Below are 15,039 nucleotides of genomic sequence, written 5' to 3'. Positions count from 1 at the left end.
GGTTTCCTGCCTGGGCAGGGGGTTGGACTAGAAGGCCTCCAAGGTCCCTTCCAACTCTGATGTTATGTTATGTTATGTTAAAGAGTTGGAAGGGACCTTGGAGGTCTTCTAGTCCAACCCCCTGCCCAGGCAGGAAACCCTACACCATTTCAGACAAATGGTTATCCACATGCGGAGCCATTTCTGCAGGCACGCGAGCTGTTGCCCTAGATCAGCTCCACTGCGCCTGTGTGTACGCCTCCCACCTGGCCAGGTGATTTTCGGGTCTCTGCCACGCATGCGGGAGGCACGCACACATGCCCATGCTGCCCCTCCCCTCCCAGGAGTCTCTATGCGGCCCGTTTTGGATGCCAGGTAAGTACAGGGAGGCTCTAAGGGTGAAAAACGGGCCTACCAGAAGTCCGGAAAAGGCCTCCAAATGGCCAGGGGAGGCTGTTTTCGCCTTCCCCAGGCTCCAGGAAAGCTTCCGGAGCCTGGGGAGGGTGACTAACAGGCCTACCGGAAGTAGGCTGCTGGCAAACCACAATATTCTCCTCCCCCTTACACGGGTTTTGAAGCACAGACTTGAACACAAGGATCCATTTTGTTCTTATTTTACTTCATCCCGTTCTTCAGAAGGAAGCACTTTGAAACCACCCACTGAAAGTCCTTTGCAACGTTAGAATTATATACATTTCCCCACCCACCCTCAAAATGCAGAGCAGATTAAGAAATAATGAAACGAGAAGGCGGCTGCCCTTTTAATTCTTCCAAGCCAAAAAATTCAGATTCTCTGGAAAAAAAAACAGACAAGTGGCAGCCTCTATTTCCTTCTTCAGCTTTTAGGAATTGGCTGTGGGATTTGCCTGGACAAAGAGGCATTTAATGGTTTAATGGCAAGAGTCTGCAACGGTCAAGACTTGTGGACTTCAACTCCCAAACTTCCTCAGCCAGCCAGTGTTGCGGCCCACCGGCAGCCTGCGGAGCTGGCAGCAGATTCGTACAGTGAGTAAGCTGGGGAGGGACATGGGCCAGTCCTGGAGTCTGGGGAAGGCTCGGACGAGGGCTCTGGATTGGAGGCAGAGAAGGGGCCATCTGGGAGTTATGTGCTGCCTCCGGAAGCCTCCAGAGTCTGACATCAGCGAGGCAGAGGAACATGGGGAGCCTGTTCCCAGTGTGCATGTGCGCAGAGCTGCCAGAAGGCAAGAACAGTTAAGACAAAAGGGGCAACTCAGGAATAGGGCTTGGAGATGATTGGCCCCTTCCATAAGACATAAAGGAGGAGCAAAGGCCAATGAGCCTTTGTAGGAAGCAACTTTGTTCATGCTGGTTGGTTTAAATTCTGAAGCTCCGTTTTGACTCTGTGCTCTGTGTGGCCTTGCAAAGCTAATTGCCAACTAGGTCTTTGGCAGCGTGTCAAGGGAGATAAAGGTGGGTGCTTATCAGCCTTATCTGAAGGACTGTGGTAGACTTCTCTTGGACTCTTTACAAACTATTTGGGACTCAACTGTGAATAAACAGAATTCACAGCTGTTGAAATAAAAAGGGGTTTTGGGACTAATTGTGTGCTTTTTACCGTCTCAGGAAGCCTAGGTCAGAAGAGTCAGGAATTCTGGGAGTTGAAGTCTACAAGTTGCCAAGTTTGGAGATCCCAAATTGGAATGGAATGAGTAGAGTAGAGTAGAGTAGAATAGAATAGAATAGAATAGGAATTAAGAACTAAGAACTTTAGAATGGAATGGAATAGGAATAGAATAGAGCTGGAAAGGTCCTTGAAGGTCTTCTAGTCCAGCCCCCTACTCAAGCAGGTTAATTAATTAATGGCCCTACTTCTGCTGTTCCTCAGCTGGTCTTTAGAAACTATGGTTTCTATTATAGAGTCCTGTGCTTATGAGCAAGTTTACGATCAATCGGTTGATTCTACCGATCGTGTCTTTTATCTCTTTTTTGTCAGTATCACCAGATCTGTGAGGGGATGGGATCTGTGGTTCAGGAACGGTGGAAGAGCCACAGTAGATCCTGCCGAATGTTTCTTGTTGGAGATCAATAGGAGAGAGAAGACGGTTGGTTGCAGGCCTACAAAGAACTTGGCCATTAGCATGGAGCAAAACCACCCTTGGCTTGGCTGAAGGACGAAGAAAGGACTGGATAGGAAAAAATACCCAGCCAATTTGGAGGGTCGCCCAATACCATTTTAGCCCATCGTCCACATCCGTGTGTCTTTTTTTTTTTCACGCTATTAAGTGCAGATGAACCTTTTAAGCTAGAAGAGCAGATTAATTTGATGTCTTGAGAAGGATCCCTCAGCCAATTCTGGCTTCCTTCACTCCCCACCTATCAGATCACGCGTTAAGGTGTTATATTCTTCCGGTGTTCCCCAACCTATCCTCCCCAGCTGCTTGAGATGGATCGCCAGGCCCCCAGGCAACGTTGATCTCCTGATCTTGAAAATTTTGGCCCCTTAAAAGAAGCTTCTGGGCACAAGCACCGCGGCTGAGCAACGCTGACCGTTTTCAATGCCGCGATTTTAATTTTCTACTTTTCTACTGCAGTCCTTGGCAAACAGCCCAGAAAATAGTGGGTAGCTAAGCGATTAAAAATCCACTTTATTTCAGGAATTATTTTTTTTCTGCAGCGTTGCTAACTGGCCGCAAAGCCTGCCTGTCTTTTTTTGTCGGGTAGGAAGCTCTGCCCCGGCCTCCCTTATCGGATTGTAAAGGGACTCAGCAAACCAGCAGGGGGCAGTACGGCCTTGCCAAAAGCGGCAGCTGGCAAGATTGTTGGTTTTGGCATCCATAGATGGTTGGAAGAGCTGAGCAATGCTCTTGGCTGTTGTTGGTCCTCAGCAATTCGAACCATCTGAGGCTCCTAAGAGGAAAATACTTGAATTTGAATCTAGTCATACTTGAGTGTTATCCCCTGCCTGGGCGCTGGCCGTTGGGACTTTTAGACCCTGGTGGAAGCTCATAAATGAGTTCTATCTGAGAAGTCCCCAAATGGGATGAGCCGATCGATACAGGACATTTAGAAGGCAGCCTTCTGGTTCTGTACAGATTATTTTCCTGCATGTTGTGTCTCTGGACAGCCACTAGAGGGCAGCAGAGATTTACTGTTGTTTGTCTATATCTGCTGCTCTCTAGTGGTGATCTCGATTACGGCAGCCCAGATTTTCTGTCTACCACGTAGAGCCATGGTGGCGCAGTGGTGAGATTGCAAGTATTGCAGGCTAATTCTGCTGACTGCCAGCAGTTCGATCCTCACTGGCTCACGGTTCACTCAGCCTTCCGTCCTTCTGAGGTCAGTAAAATGAATGTTCGGGGCAATAGGCTGACTCCTAAACCGCTTAGAGAGGGCTGTAAAGCACTGTGAAGTGGTATATAAGTCTAAGTGCTCTTGCTATTCCTATCTTTTCTTCCTTCCTTCCTTTCCTTCCCTTTCCTTTCCTTTCCTTCCTTCCTTCCTTCCTTCTTCCTTTCTCTCTCCTTCCTTCCTCTTTTTCTTTCTTTCCTTCTCCTTCCTTTCCTTCCCTTTCCTTTCCTTTCCTTCCTTCCTTCCTTCCTTCTTCCTTTCTCTCTCCTTCCTTCCTCTTTTTCTTTCTTTCCTTCTCCTTCCTTTCCTTCCTTTCTTCTGCCCATCTCAAGTGACTCTGCGTAGCAATGCACATCGTCAGGTACATTCTCAGATATGATAGCCTCACTGGAAAACCCTGTGAGATAGGCTAAGCCAGAGGTCGGCAACCTTAAACACTCAAAGAGCCACAAAGGTCCTAACCGAAAGTACCCGTTCAATTTTGGAGCCGACCAGAAGTCCGGCTCCCCCATCGTAGTCTCCTCTTAGTGCAGCATCCTTTTTCCTCTACCTGCCCTAACCAAAAGCCCTATCAATTGTGGAGCCGAACAGCAACAGGGAGCCGCAGCAGAGGGATGGAAGAGCCACATGCGGCTCCAGAGCCGTGGGTTGCTGACCCCTGGGCTAAGCTAAGAAAGATCAGCAGGAAAGCATCTTCATCGGATCCCCTAATCACAACCCAGAGTTCCCGCCACGTTATTTTTTGAGAGCTGCAACCAGTTAATTGCTTTCGGTTTATCACACAGATGATTCAAAGACAGGAATCCTGTATGCAAATTAGCCGTATTTAAATAGCCCATTCTATTTTTAAGTAGCCCATTTCCCTTAACGTGCATAGCAATGCTCCCTTCTGACTTAACTGGAGGAAGGGAGTGTGTTTATAAAACATCCATTTTTGGTTCCCGGCATGCAATTATTGTTATTTCCCCAAACCTCGTTCAAACGGTCCTAATTGGATTTCCACACCTTAGACAGAGCAGGCAGCTGATTCGAGACCATCCTGAGCTGAATAGAGAGATCATTAAGGGCAAACAGCAGAGTTGAAAGCTTCAGGGCCTATCGAGCCCAGCATGATGGAGACCCCCACCACCTCAATTCTCTACCCTTAAAAAGTCCCGTTCACTTGACCCGTCATTGCAACAAATCCCAGTTGGTCCAGAGAGCGAACCAAGACGTCTGCGATATCTTGGTAAGATCGTGAAGGTCCTTAGCAGGGGCAGGTCCCAAATAACCAGCTTGGAACCCTTGCAAGCTTTCTATTTGAAAAAGGACCGCGTGACCCAGATGGAATTCTCTGCTGCAAAGCTTGTTCTGAATCCCAGGACTTGTGAATTGCTAGAAGATCAACTCTTGAAAAAATGCTTTGTGGTCAGTCCTGGGGCACTCGATGGAAAACCTTGATGGGTCTCAAGAGTTACGATGGTACTGTGCCCTCCCCTTCCCCACACGTACACACAAATGGACCAGTTGCAACTCCAGGCAGCGTTCCGAACTTCCCAGGTGTGTCCTCTGCTGATGGGTCCCACCAAGCTTACTCTGTTACCCTTGGAGCACCTTCAACGGTAGGTGAATGACAGAAGGGGCGCTTTTGGCCAGCTTTTATGGAGAAGGTGAAGAACTATAGCTGATCTTCTTGGCAACTTCCAGATCAGACTTGGCCACCAGAAAGCGCAGCTTCTTCCCGCCAGATCGGATGAGGTCTACGGCGCTGCAAGAAAAGAAAAGAAAAAAAACCCTGAAAAAACAGCTGAAAAGGATACAAACCATGAGCTACTTAATTAATTCACAGATCAACAGAGTTGGAAGGGACCTTGGAGGTCATCTAGTCCAACCCCCCACCCCCACCCAAGCAGGAGACTCCACACCATTTCTGACAGATGGCAGTCCAGTCTCTTCTTGAAAGCCTCCAGGAATGAAGCTCTCACAACTTCCGAAGGCAACTTCTGTTCCATCGGTTGTTTGCTCTCACTGTCAGAAAATTACTCCTTATTTCCAGGTTGAATCTCTCCTGTTTTTACAGATTAACAGTGTTGGAAGGGAGAACGAGCTCCCCCCAGGACTGCGCCAACTTCCTGACCTTCGAACCTTCCGCTGTGAGCTTAAGACACATCTATTTATTTGTGCGGGGCTGGCCTAGGGTTTAGTTTTTAAAAATTAGTTTTAAATGGGGTTTTGTACTATTTTAATCGATATTTTTAAATTTGGCCTAATGTAATATGTTTTTTAAAATGTTGTTTTAACTTGTATTTATTCTTATGTTTTTTATGTTTTTATATCGCTGTAAACCGCCCTGAGTCCTTCGGGAGATAGGGCGGTATAAAAATTTGAATAATAAATAAATAAAATAAAAATAAATAAATAAATTTCACCCCTGGTTCAAACCAACGGTCATGTAGCAAGGACAGATCTGGGATAGTGTGCTCCCAAATTGGATAGCCCCCCCCCCCCAAAGATTTCTGAACTACAATTCGGCCTCTGTGGCTCAGACTGCTAATGCAGTCTGTTATTAACAGCAGCTGCCTGCAATTACTGCAGGTTCTAGTCCCACCAGGCCCAAGGTTGACTCAGCCTTCCATCCTTCATAAGGTAGGTAAAATGAGGACCCAGATTGTTGGGGGCAATAAGTTGAGTTTGTATATAAATATACAAATAGGATGAAGACTATTGCTTGACATAGTGTAAGCCGCCCTGAGTCTTTGGAGAAGGGTGGGATATAAATGCAAATAAATAAAATAAATAATAAGAAGGGGGAAAGAGAGAGGAGGGAGGGAGAAAGAGAGAGGGAAGGGGGGAGGGAGAAAGAGAGAGAGAAGGGGGAGGGAGGAAGAGAGAGGTTGGGAGAGGGAGAAAGAGAGAGAGAGGGAGGGAAGAAGGTTGACTCAGCCTTCCATCCTTTATAAAGTAGGTAAAATGAGGACCCAGATTGTTGGGGGGGCAATAAGTTGACTTTGTATATAAATATACAAATAGGATGAAGACTATTGCTTGACATAGTGTAAGCCGCCCTGAGTCTTTGGAGAAGGGCGGGATATAAATGCAAATAAAAAAAAAAATTCCTAGAACTCTCTGTCCAAAGACATCTCAGAGAAGTCATGGTCACAGATGGGCTTCTTTGTACTGCAAAACCCATCAGCCCCTACCTCTGATAATGAGAGCCAACGAGGCTCGTTCCGTTGACGGCAAGGATGCGGTCCCCAATGGAGAGTCGGCCATCTGCTGCCGCTGGACTGTCTTGGATCAAAGTCCGAATGTAAATCCCGGGAGAACTTAAAGGGGTATGCTACAAGACAGAGAGAAGAGCAGAAAAACATGGGTGACTTCAGGTATAGTAGGTGAAACCACAAACAGAGTAGCTAAGAGAGGTAGAAAAACCTCAGGAGATCATAGTTGAAAAGTTCCAGGTCCTCCATGCTATCTTATTTCCATCCTTTCTTCCTAAAACAGACGTTTTTTTTGGAGTCCTTCCTCAATCCAGATGTCTATGGAGATTCTCAAGTCATCCAGGTCGTGGTTGTCTCAAAGGTGCTTTTTCAAGAGGCATCTGGACTTTCTTGGTATGTCTCTTTCTTGTTAGAAGACCCACACACCCATTTGCACCACTCAGGTGGCTCTGAGGACACAGATAAACCTCCAAGTAGCCTCAACGGCTCTCTCTCTAAAAGGATGCCAAGGACCAGTTCTATCTGCAAGGAGTATAAATCCTTCCATTCCCTACCATCCGGTCAGAGCTGAAGAAACTTCTTGGATGAGAAGCAAAACGTCTTCAAAGAATGTCATAGTTGTCCCAAAGTCCAGACCCAAAGACTCTCTGGAGATCCAAAGTCCAGTTGTCTCTTGGAAAAGCACCTTTGGGTCTTCAAAGAATAACCAGGAAGTCCAGAAAAAAGCACCTTTGGATTCCTTAATCTCCAAGAGCAATGGATTACAACTCCCACTGTAAAATGGTGGTAGGAAGAAGATAAGAATTCTAGTCCTGCACATCTGCAGAGCTGTAGCTCAAGAGAAAGACAATCTAACAAGCAGACGGTGCTGAATTACACCTTGTCTCCATCTTGGGGACCAAGGATGGAAGAGGGAAACATGGAAGCCTATCAACCATGTCTCCTGGAAGCTACTCTTTGTGGTCTTTAATTCTGAAAGAGGGTTTCATACCACATCCCTCAGAAGACCTACTTGTTGTGGTCTGCCAGCAGCCTGCGGAGCTGGCAACAGAGTCGGACAGCGATGAGGCTGAGGAAGAACATGGGCCAGTTCTGGAGGCTGTGGAAGGCCCGGATGGGGGCTCTGCGTAAGAGGCAGAGGTGGGGCCAGGGCCATCGGGGAGTGAGGCGCGGACTCAGGAGCCTCTAGAGGCTGACAGTAGTAAGGCAGAGGAACAGGAGGAGCTTGTTCCTAATGCATGCATGAGAAGAGCTGCCAGAAGGCAAGAGCAGCTCAAACAAAGAGGACGATTCGGGAGTAGGGCCAAGAGATGATTGGCCCCTCCCATAAGGCTTAAAAGACCAGCAATGGCGTTTGGGCTCTTTGTCGGAAAACAACATTGATAGCCTTGCTCTTTGTCTTGCTGCATTAATTTCTTGTCGGCGTCTTCTGCTTTTGACCTTTTGCCAAGAAAAGCCTTTGGCAGTTTGCCTAATTAGACCAAGGTTGGTGATAAGACCGAAGAGTTGTGCTAGGAAGAATCTGCTTTGATTTAGTTTGGACGACGCTGAGAATGAGTTAATTCTCAGCTGTTCTAATAAAGTCTGTTTGTTTGTGAACTGACTGCAGTCTGCTACTACCTACTTGGGCCTGGGTCACAACACTACTCACCAAACCATCAATCAGTCCCATCCCCAGACCGATGGGCCCCTTTTCCAGCTCCACCACGAAGACGTAGCAAAAATCGTCGGTGGCCGAGCTGCGATTCGAAGAAGCCGGAGTGGGAAAGTCGTAGGGCGTGGGAGAAGATCCTGAGGCCAAGGAGCAAAACACACAACCAGATTGTACTTTTATAAACATCACACACTATTGTCAGTTCCTTCTCTTTCCGTCAACCATCCCCTCCCCCCCCCACCATCTGGGTCTGGCTGGATTTCTAACCCGCAAAATCGCTGGGAATTTTGAGATTTGCTCCAACGCACCCACAGGGTTGCAGAGGGTTGTGTAGCTATTCTTGCATTTCTTTTTAACGTCTCCGTCCCCCTTTTTCTACTCAGATGGATCCGGCTGTTTCAGGCGCAATTAGCACAGTGGGATACAGGGTACAAAGGCCCCACCCACCCCGCTTAAAATGGCCCGAAGCGCTAAAGAAACATTAGCCCAGCAATTTTTATAAAAAGCAGCAGGTAATTATCACCATTATAATAATGTCAGAGGTTTGGAAAAAGCATGCCTAAATTAAACCACATTTGCTTGCTCCCTCAAAAGCATAGCATCTTGCCGCATTGCTGGAAAAGCGTTATAAATGCTGGTTGTTTTCTTGCAGGTGTTTCATTATTTAACATCTGATGAGGTTACCTGGTTGGGTCATGAAACATCTGCAAGAAAACCAAGGTCAGAGAGCACCAAGGTTGCCACAGTACTCCTCCTCTCCACAAACCCCACCCCCTTCTAAGACTGATGATGTTACCTAGTTGGGTAATGAAGTGTCTTCAAGAAAACAACCAAACTCCGAGAGCATCAAGGACCCCACAGTCCTTCTCTTCCTCCTCCTGACCCCCTTCCTCTTCCTCCCCCCAAACCCCACTCCCTTCTAGCATTGATGATGTTACCTAGTTGGGTAATGAAACATCTGCAAGAAAACAACCAGCCTCAGAGAGCACCAAGGACCGTTCATTTCAACACTGAGCTACAAATATTATCCTTTATTGACTTCCTTTCAACCGTTTCCTCATCTTGAAGGTCAAACCATCCAACCCTGATTAACGATCTTTCATACCTTCCTGGGTTGTGGTTTTGGTCCCATTGAGTCCGTTTCTCTGAGACTCTGGGATGTCCTTCCCAGGGGTAGTTTCTGGGGACAATTCCAGGCCGATGGAGTCAAAGATCAGAGGTGTGTTAGGCGGGGTCAGCAAACATGAGGAGTCCACAGACACTGTGACTGCCTTGGTCCCATTCTTTCCCTTTGGCCTCTCAGGTTGTTGCTGTTGGAGAGTGTTGGGTAGCTGTGTCTCACAAGTCCCATAATCTGAGATGGATAGGTTGGTACCAGCGACCTTGGAGACGTTCTCCTCCATCTTTGGCTTCTCACCGTTCATCGTCCGCCTGCCATTTGTCCAGTCAAAGGCACTCTCAACTGACCCAATTATTGCCTCAGACTCCGCTGGGGGTGTCACCTGGCAATTGATTGTTTCAGTCTTTAAGAAGAAAGTAGGAAAACAAAGAAAAATATCAGGTTCCGAAAACCAAGAATGACACGTTGAGGTTCTTACGAGCAGTTCCCATTATTGTTCCTCACCAATAGACTGAATCTTGCCAAACCAAAGCAAGTGTTTGCATCAATAAAGGTAGACTCTATATGTAATATAGCATGTAAGAGTAAGCGTGTATAAGAGGTTAAGTGTGTGTATATATTTAGCAAGTAGTAATGTATTTTGAATACATAAGAGACTTGTGTTATACTTTGTATGGCGGAGATATCGCCAAGACGGTTCCGCCATGTACAATTTTTTTTTTAACAATAAAGATTTTAAAAAAAAATTTTTAAAAAAAACACCAGCCGAAACAATGTCCCACGTTTCATCAAGACTATTCAACACCAACAATACTTTCTGAGATTCAGGAATCTGCATTCCACACTGTTCCAATCCAATAAAAGTTTGCATTCACAAAAAATGCTTCTCCACAAAAATAATAATGATGATGATGATACTACTACTACTACTTACTACTACTACTACTACTACTACTACTACTACTAATAATAATAATAATAATAATAATAATAATAATAATAATAATAATAATAATAGATTCTGAGAACCTCTAAGGAGGAACCGCCTTAACTCTCTTCCTCCCAACCAAACTATCTAAACTCCGCTGTGTCTTATCCCTCCTGGGAATCCTGACCTAAAAAATTATTGTTGAAAAGATAATGTTATGTTTCCATCCCACGTTAGGACATTTCTACCAATGTCCCACATTATCCCTCAGCCCAGCTTAACTCAAAGGAAATGACAGTTTTGGTATAAAATTGAAACACACCGTGATGAGGTATGCAAACAAACCAAGCCATGATTTTTGAAATCCATCACGTTTTAAGCAGTGATGAAATCCAAACTTTTTTTACTAGCGGTTCTGTGGGTGTGGCTTGGTGGGTGTGGTGTGGCTTGGTGGCCGTGGCAGGGGAAGGATACTGCAAAATCCCCATTCCCTCCCCACTTCTGGAGGAAGGATATTGCAAAATCCTCATTCCCACCCCACTCTGGGACCAGCCAGTAGTAGTTCTCTGAACTACTTAAGATTTCCGCTACCGGTTCTCCAGAACCTGTTGGATTTCACCTCTGGTTTAAAGGATAGGGGGCTACCTTTGGGGTTTCTGCTTCCAGAGAGTCACTGGAGTGGGGACTTTTGCTTCGTAGGCTCCACAGGAAATGGCGGATGTACAGAAGATGCCGGTAGACGTTGTCATCAAGATGATCGGTCTCCAGGTCCACCTTGAACCCTCCGGTGGGCAGCATGATGGGGGGATGGTTATCAAAAGATTCCAGAACGTCATCTGCAAGAGACACCCCCACCCACCCCCATCCGACCATTTTGTTTCAATCTGTGCTTAAATCTGACGAAGAAGAAGCTTCTTGGATGAGAAGCGAAACATCTTCAAAGAAAAAAAACCAGGAAATCCAGTGGCCTCTTGGAAAAACACCTTTGGTCAACCAGCCCAGCCGCATAAACATCGGAAGCCTCACCTGTCCTCACAGCTGCAAGAGCATCGTTGTTGCTGGGTTGCCAAGCTGGGACACACCCCATGGCAGAGGAAGTCTGGTACTGGGTCAAGATGTGATTGAGCTGTGCTGGGTTCAAGGCAGGAAACTCACTTCTCAAGACGGGCCAGGTCATCTGAGTGAAGTAAGGAAAGCTCAAGTAAGCCCTCCTTTTTAAAAAAAACACTGTTTATTTCTAAGTTGTGTCAGTTGACTGTAACTTTCTTGCTGGTATCCTTACGATTTATATTGATATTGATTGTTTCCTGATTGCTTATTTGTACCCTATGACTATCATTAAGCGTTGTACCTTATGATTCTTGATGAAAGCATCTTTTCTTTCATGTACACTGAGAGCTTATGCACCAAGACAAGTTCCTTGTGTGTCCAATCACACGTGGCCAATAAAAAATTCTATTCTATTCTATTCTATTCTATTCTATTCTATTCTATTCTATTCTATTCTATTCCATTCCATTCCATTCCATTCTATTCCTTTCCATTATTTTCTCTATTCTATTCTATTCTATTCTATTCCATTCCATTCCATTCCATTCCATTCCATTCCATTCCATTCCATTTATTTCTATTCTATTCTATTCTATTCTATTCTATTCTATTCTATTCTATTCTATTCTATTCCATTCCATTCCATTCCATTCCATTCTATTCTATTCCTTTCCATTATTTTCTCTATTCTATTCTATTCTATTCTATTCTATTCTATTCTATTCTATTCTATTCTATTCTATTCCATTCCATTCCATTCCATTCCATTCCATTTATTTCTGTTCTATTCTATTCTATTCTATTCTATTCTATTCTATTCTATTCTATTCTATTCTATTCTATTCTATTCTATTCTATTCCATTCCATTCCATTTATTTCTATTCTATTCTATTCTATTCTATTCTATTATTCTATTCTATTCTATTCTATTCTATTCTATTCCATTCCATTCCATTTATTTCTGTTCTATTCTATTCTATTCTATTCTATTCTATTCTATTCTATTCTATTCTATTCTATTCCTTTCCATTATTTTCTCTATTCTGTTCCATTCCATTCCATTCCATTCCATTCCATTTATTTCTATTCTATTCTGTTCTGTTCTGTTCTGTTCTGTTCTGTTCTATTCTTGGGTTGATCTTAAGGCTAGGTTTTGGAAAAACTTCCTAGAAAGCCCTGCTTCCAACCACAACAAACGCATGAATCTCAAAATCTGCTTTAAAAAATATTTCAGTGTGAATAAAACAGAGACTCACAAAAATGCAAAAAATATAATCCTGTCAGGATTACAGTTTGAACTTTATCCCTCCAATTTCCCACATTTCTACCTGAATGTATCGAGAACTTGTGCACGGAGGACCCGAATTTGAGCCTCAGACATGGTTGTGCATTGTTGAAAAATCAGTTTAGGACATTCCGGCTTGTGGCAAAGCTTCCTTGAGTTCAAAATGGGAGGAGCTATCTCAAGTCCCAGAAATGCCAGGACCGAGTGTTCGGGCCTTCCTCTTTGGGTGTGTTGTGATGCATTGTGTGACAGCACCTGAAGTTCTATCCAGGACCCATCTTGACCAAACAATGAATTCTGGATGGCCTTAAGTGCCAGAAGCCAATGCTGCCTTATGTCAAACGAGCTGGGCTAGGAGGAATAGCATGCCAACCCTTCCTCATTCTAGAACTTCTGGATGTCTATGGTGGCCCTCCACTATCTTCAGCAGCTAGCCATTCCTGGTCATCAGCCGATCCATCCCTTCAAGGTCAAGGTCAGCCCAAACTCACCCTGGTAACTTCTACAGACTCACCTGCAGCAGCTGAGAATTTGGCATGGCTAAGAGGCTGGCCATACTGGAGAGTTTGCTGAAGAACTGGTCTGCTAATGGCCCCAGACCCACGCTCTGGGCCCACTCCATAAGAAGGCGCAAGGTGGCACGTATCCTGACCCCTTTTGACCAGTGGAAACAGCCCAGAGAAGAACCTGGACATGAAAGAGTAAGAACAGGAATGGATCATCCACATCTCGCTGACGTATTTCTCGAGTCCTTCAAGCTTCACAGAAGGAAAAAGAGATCTTTCATCGCAGGTGGCCTGGAGACAGGCAGTGCCCCATGGTTTTATTTTTTTATTGAAAAAGTTTTAACAAACAAAAACATTTTCCCCCTTCCCCCCCCCCCCCCCGCAAACCCCCCTTCACCCCTCCCTTCACACACACACCCCAGCTTCCCGGGTCAATCACAAGGTATTGTTATACATAAACCAAACATAGCATAAAATTTTCCCTTCTAATCCAATTAACCTCATCCAAATCTTTTCATTTTCTAACCCCCCCATTATATAAAATAATACATCCTAATTATTCAAAGGCAATCTGATATCTCTTAATCTGATTTTGTAAATAATCAATCCATTTTTTCCATTCAATTAAATATCTTTCCTGCGTATTGTCTTTCAAAAAGGCTGAGATTTTAGCCATCTCAGCCAAATTAGTAACTTTCAATATCCATTCTTCTATTGTAGGTAACTCTTTTTTCTTCCAATATTGTCCAATCAACAGCCTTGCTGCTGTTATTAAGTTCAAGATCAGTTTAGTCTCAGTCACTGTACAATCCGTTATAATGTGCAGTGCCCCCATGGTTTTATGAGTTCCCCAAGCCAGGATGAACCAACTGTCCCCTGCCTTGGTGCAAAGCCACTCACCTTTTTCCATGAGCTGGTTGAAGAGGAGGGTGTTGGAGAAGAAGAAGAGGTAGGCGAACATCTGGGAGGTGACTTCAGGGTGGACATCGTACTGATGGAGAAGGTCCAGGGCAGCTTGGTAAATCAACACCACTTTGTGGATTTCCTCAGGCAACGGGGGCGAGGAGAGCCAACCGTCCCGGCCTTCGCTTTGGAAGGGATTGCACTCCAACAACGAGGGCAGAGCCACATAGAGGGACTGCGAAAGAGGGACAGAGAGAAGAAGACAAAAAACAAGAAACGGGAAGCGTTGAATTGGATCAGGAGGCTAGACACATGAAGAACGGTTGCAGGAATTGGGTATGGCTGGTCTAAAGAAAAGAAGGACTAGGGGTGACGTGATAGCAAAATTCCAGTATTTGAGGGGCTGCCCCAAAGAAGAGGGGGTAGAACTATTCTCCAAAGCACCAGAAGGCAGGACAAGAAACAATGGATGGAAACTCAAGGAGAGAAGCGACCTGGAATTAAGGAGAACAGTGAGGACAATTAACCAGCGGAACAGCTTGCCACCAGAAGTTGTGGGTGCTCCATCGCTGGAGTTTTGTAAAGAAGAGGAGACTGGACAGCCGCTTGTCCCAAATGGCATAGGGTCTCCTGCTTAAGCAGGGGGTCTGACTAGAAGACCTCCAAGATCCCTTCCAGCTCTATTCTGATTGACAGCACAGCTCAGGTAGATGCCAAGGTGGACCCTGAGGAGACGCCCTTCCTGTGCTCCAGGTGGGCAGAAACTCAGTTTCCTATCTGGGTCTTACCCAAAGTCTCTCTCTCTCTCTCTCTCTCTCTCTCTCTCTCTCTCTCTCTCACATACACACACACACACATCTCCTGATCTTATTTCTTTCTCCAAGGTGGAAAAATACATTTAAGGTTTTTTTTATTATTATTTGCATTTATATCCCGCCCTTCTCCGAAGACTCAGGGCGGCTTACACTATGTCAAGCAATAGTCTTCATCCATTTGTATATTATATACAAAGTCAACTTTTTTATTGCCCCCAACAATCTGGGTCCTCATTTTACCTACCTTATAAAGGATGGAAGGCTGAGTCAACCTTGGGCCTGGTGGGGC

General features: G+C 45.2%; 1 protein-coding gene across 2 annotated transcripts in view; it reads right to left on the bottom strand.

Moving 5' to 3' along the window:
- Window positions 1–135: 135 nt before the first annotated feature.
- Window positions 136–15,039, bottom strand: part of RADIL (Rap associating with DIL domain) — a 47,671-nt gene continuing 32,767 nt past the window's right edge. Inside the window, exons 7-14 of one of the 2 annotated variants that reach the window (XM_058157174.1) lie at window positions 13,933–14,170; window positions 13,041–13,213; window positions 11,217–11,367; window positions 10,836–11,026; window positions 9,248–9,665; window positions 8,140–8,279; window positions 6,468–6,607; window positions 136–5,035 (exon numbers count right to left, since the gene is read on the bottom strand). In XM_058157174.1, coding sequence (XP_058013157.1) covers window positions 4,927–5,035; window positions 6,468–6,607; window positions 8,140–8,279; window positions 9,248–9,665; window positions 10,836–11,026; window positions 11,217–11,367; window positions 13,041–13,213; window positions 13,933–14,170 — 1,560 coding nt within the window. In that variant the 3' untranslated portion in view covers window positions 136–4,926. The remainder of the gene's footprint in view (window positions 5,036–6,467; window positions 6,608–8,139; window positions 8,280–9,247; window positions 9,666–10,835; window positions 11,027–11,216; window positions 11,368–13,040; window positions 13,214–13,932; window positions 14,171–15,039) is intronic. The other variant, XM_058157173.1, reaches the window with a different exon arrangement.

Source organism: Ahaetulla prasina, chromosome 14 (assembly GCF_028640845.1).
Source record: "Ahaetulla prasina isolate Xishuangbanna chromosome 14, ASM2864084v1, whole genome shotgun sequence".
Classification (NCBI taxonomy): domain Eukaryota; kingdom Metazoa; phylum Chordata; class Lepidosauria; order Squamata; family Colubridae; genus Ahaetulla; species Ahaetulla prasina.
This window is presented reverse-complemented; position numbering and strand designations above follow the sequence as displayed.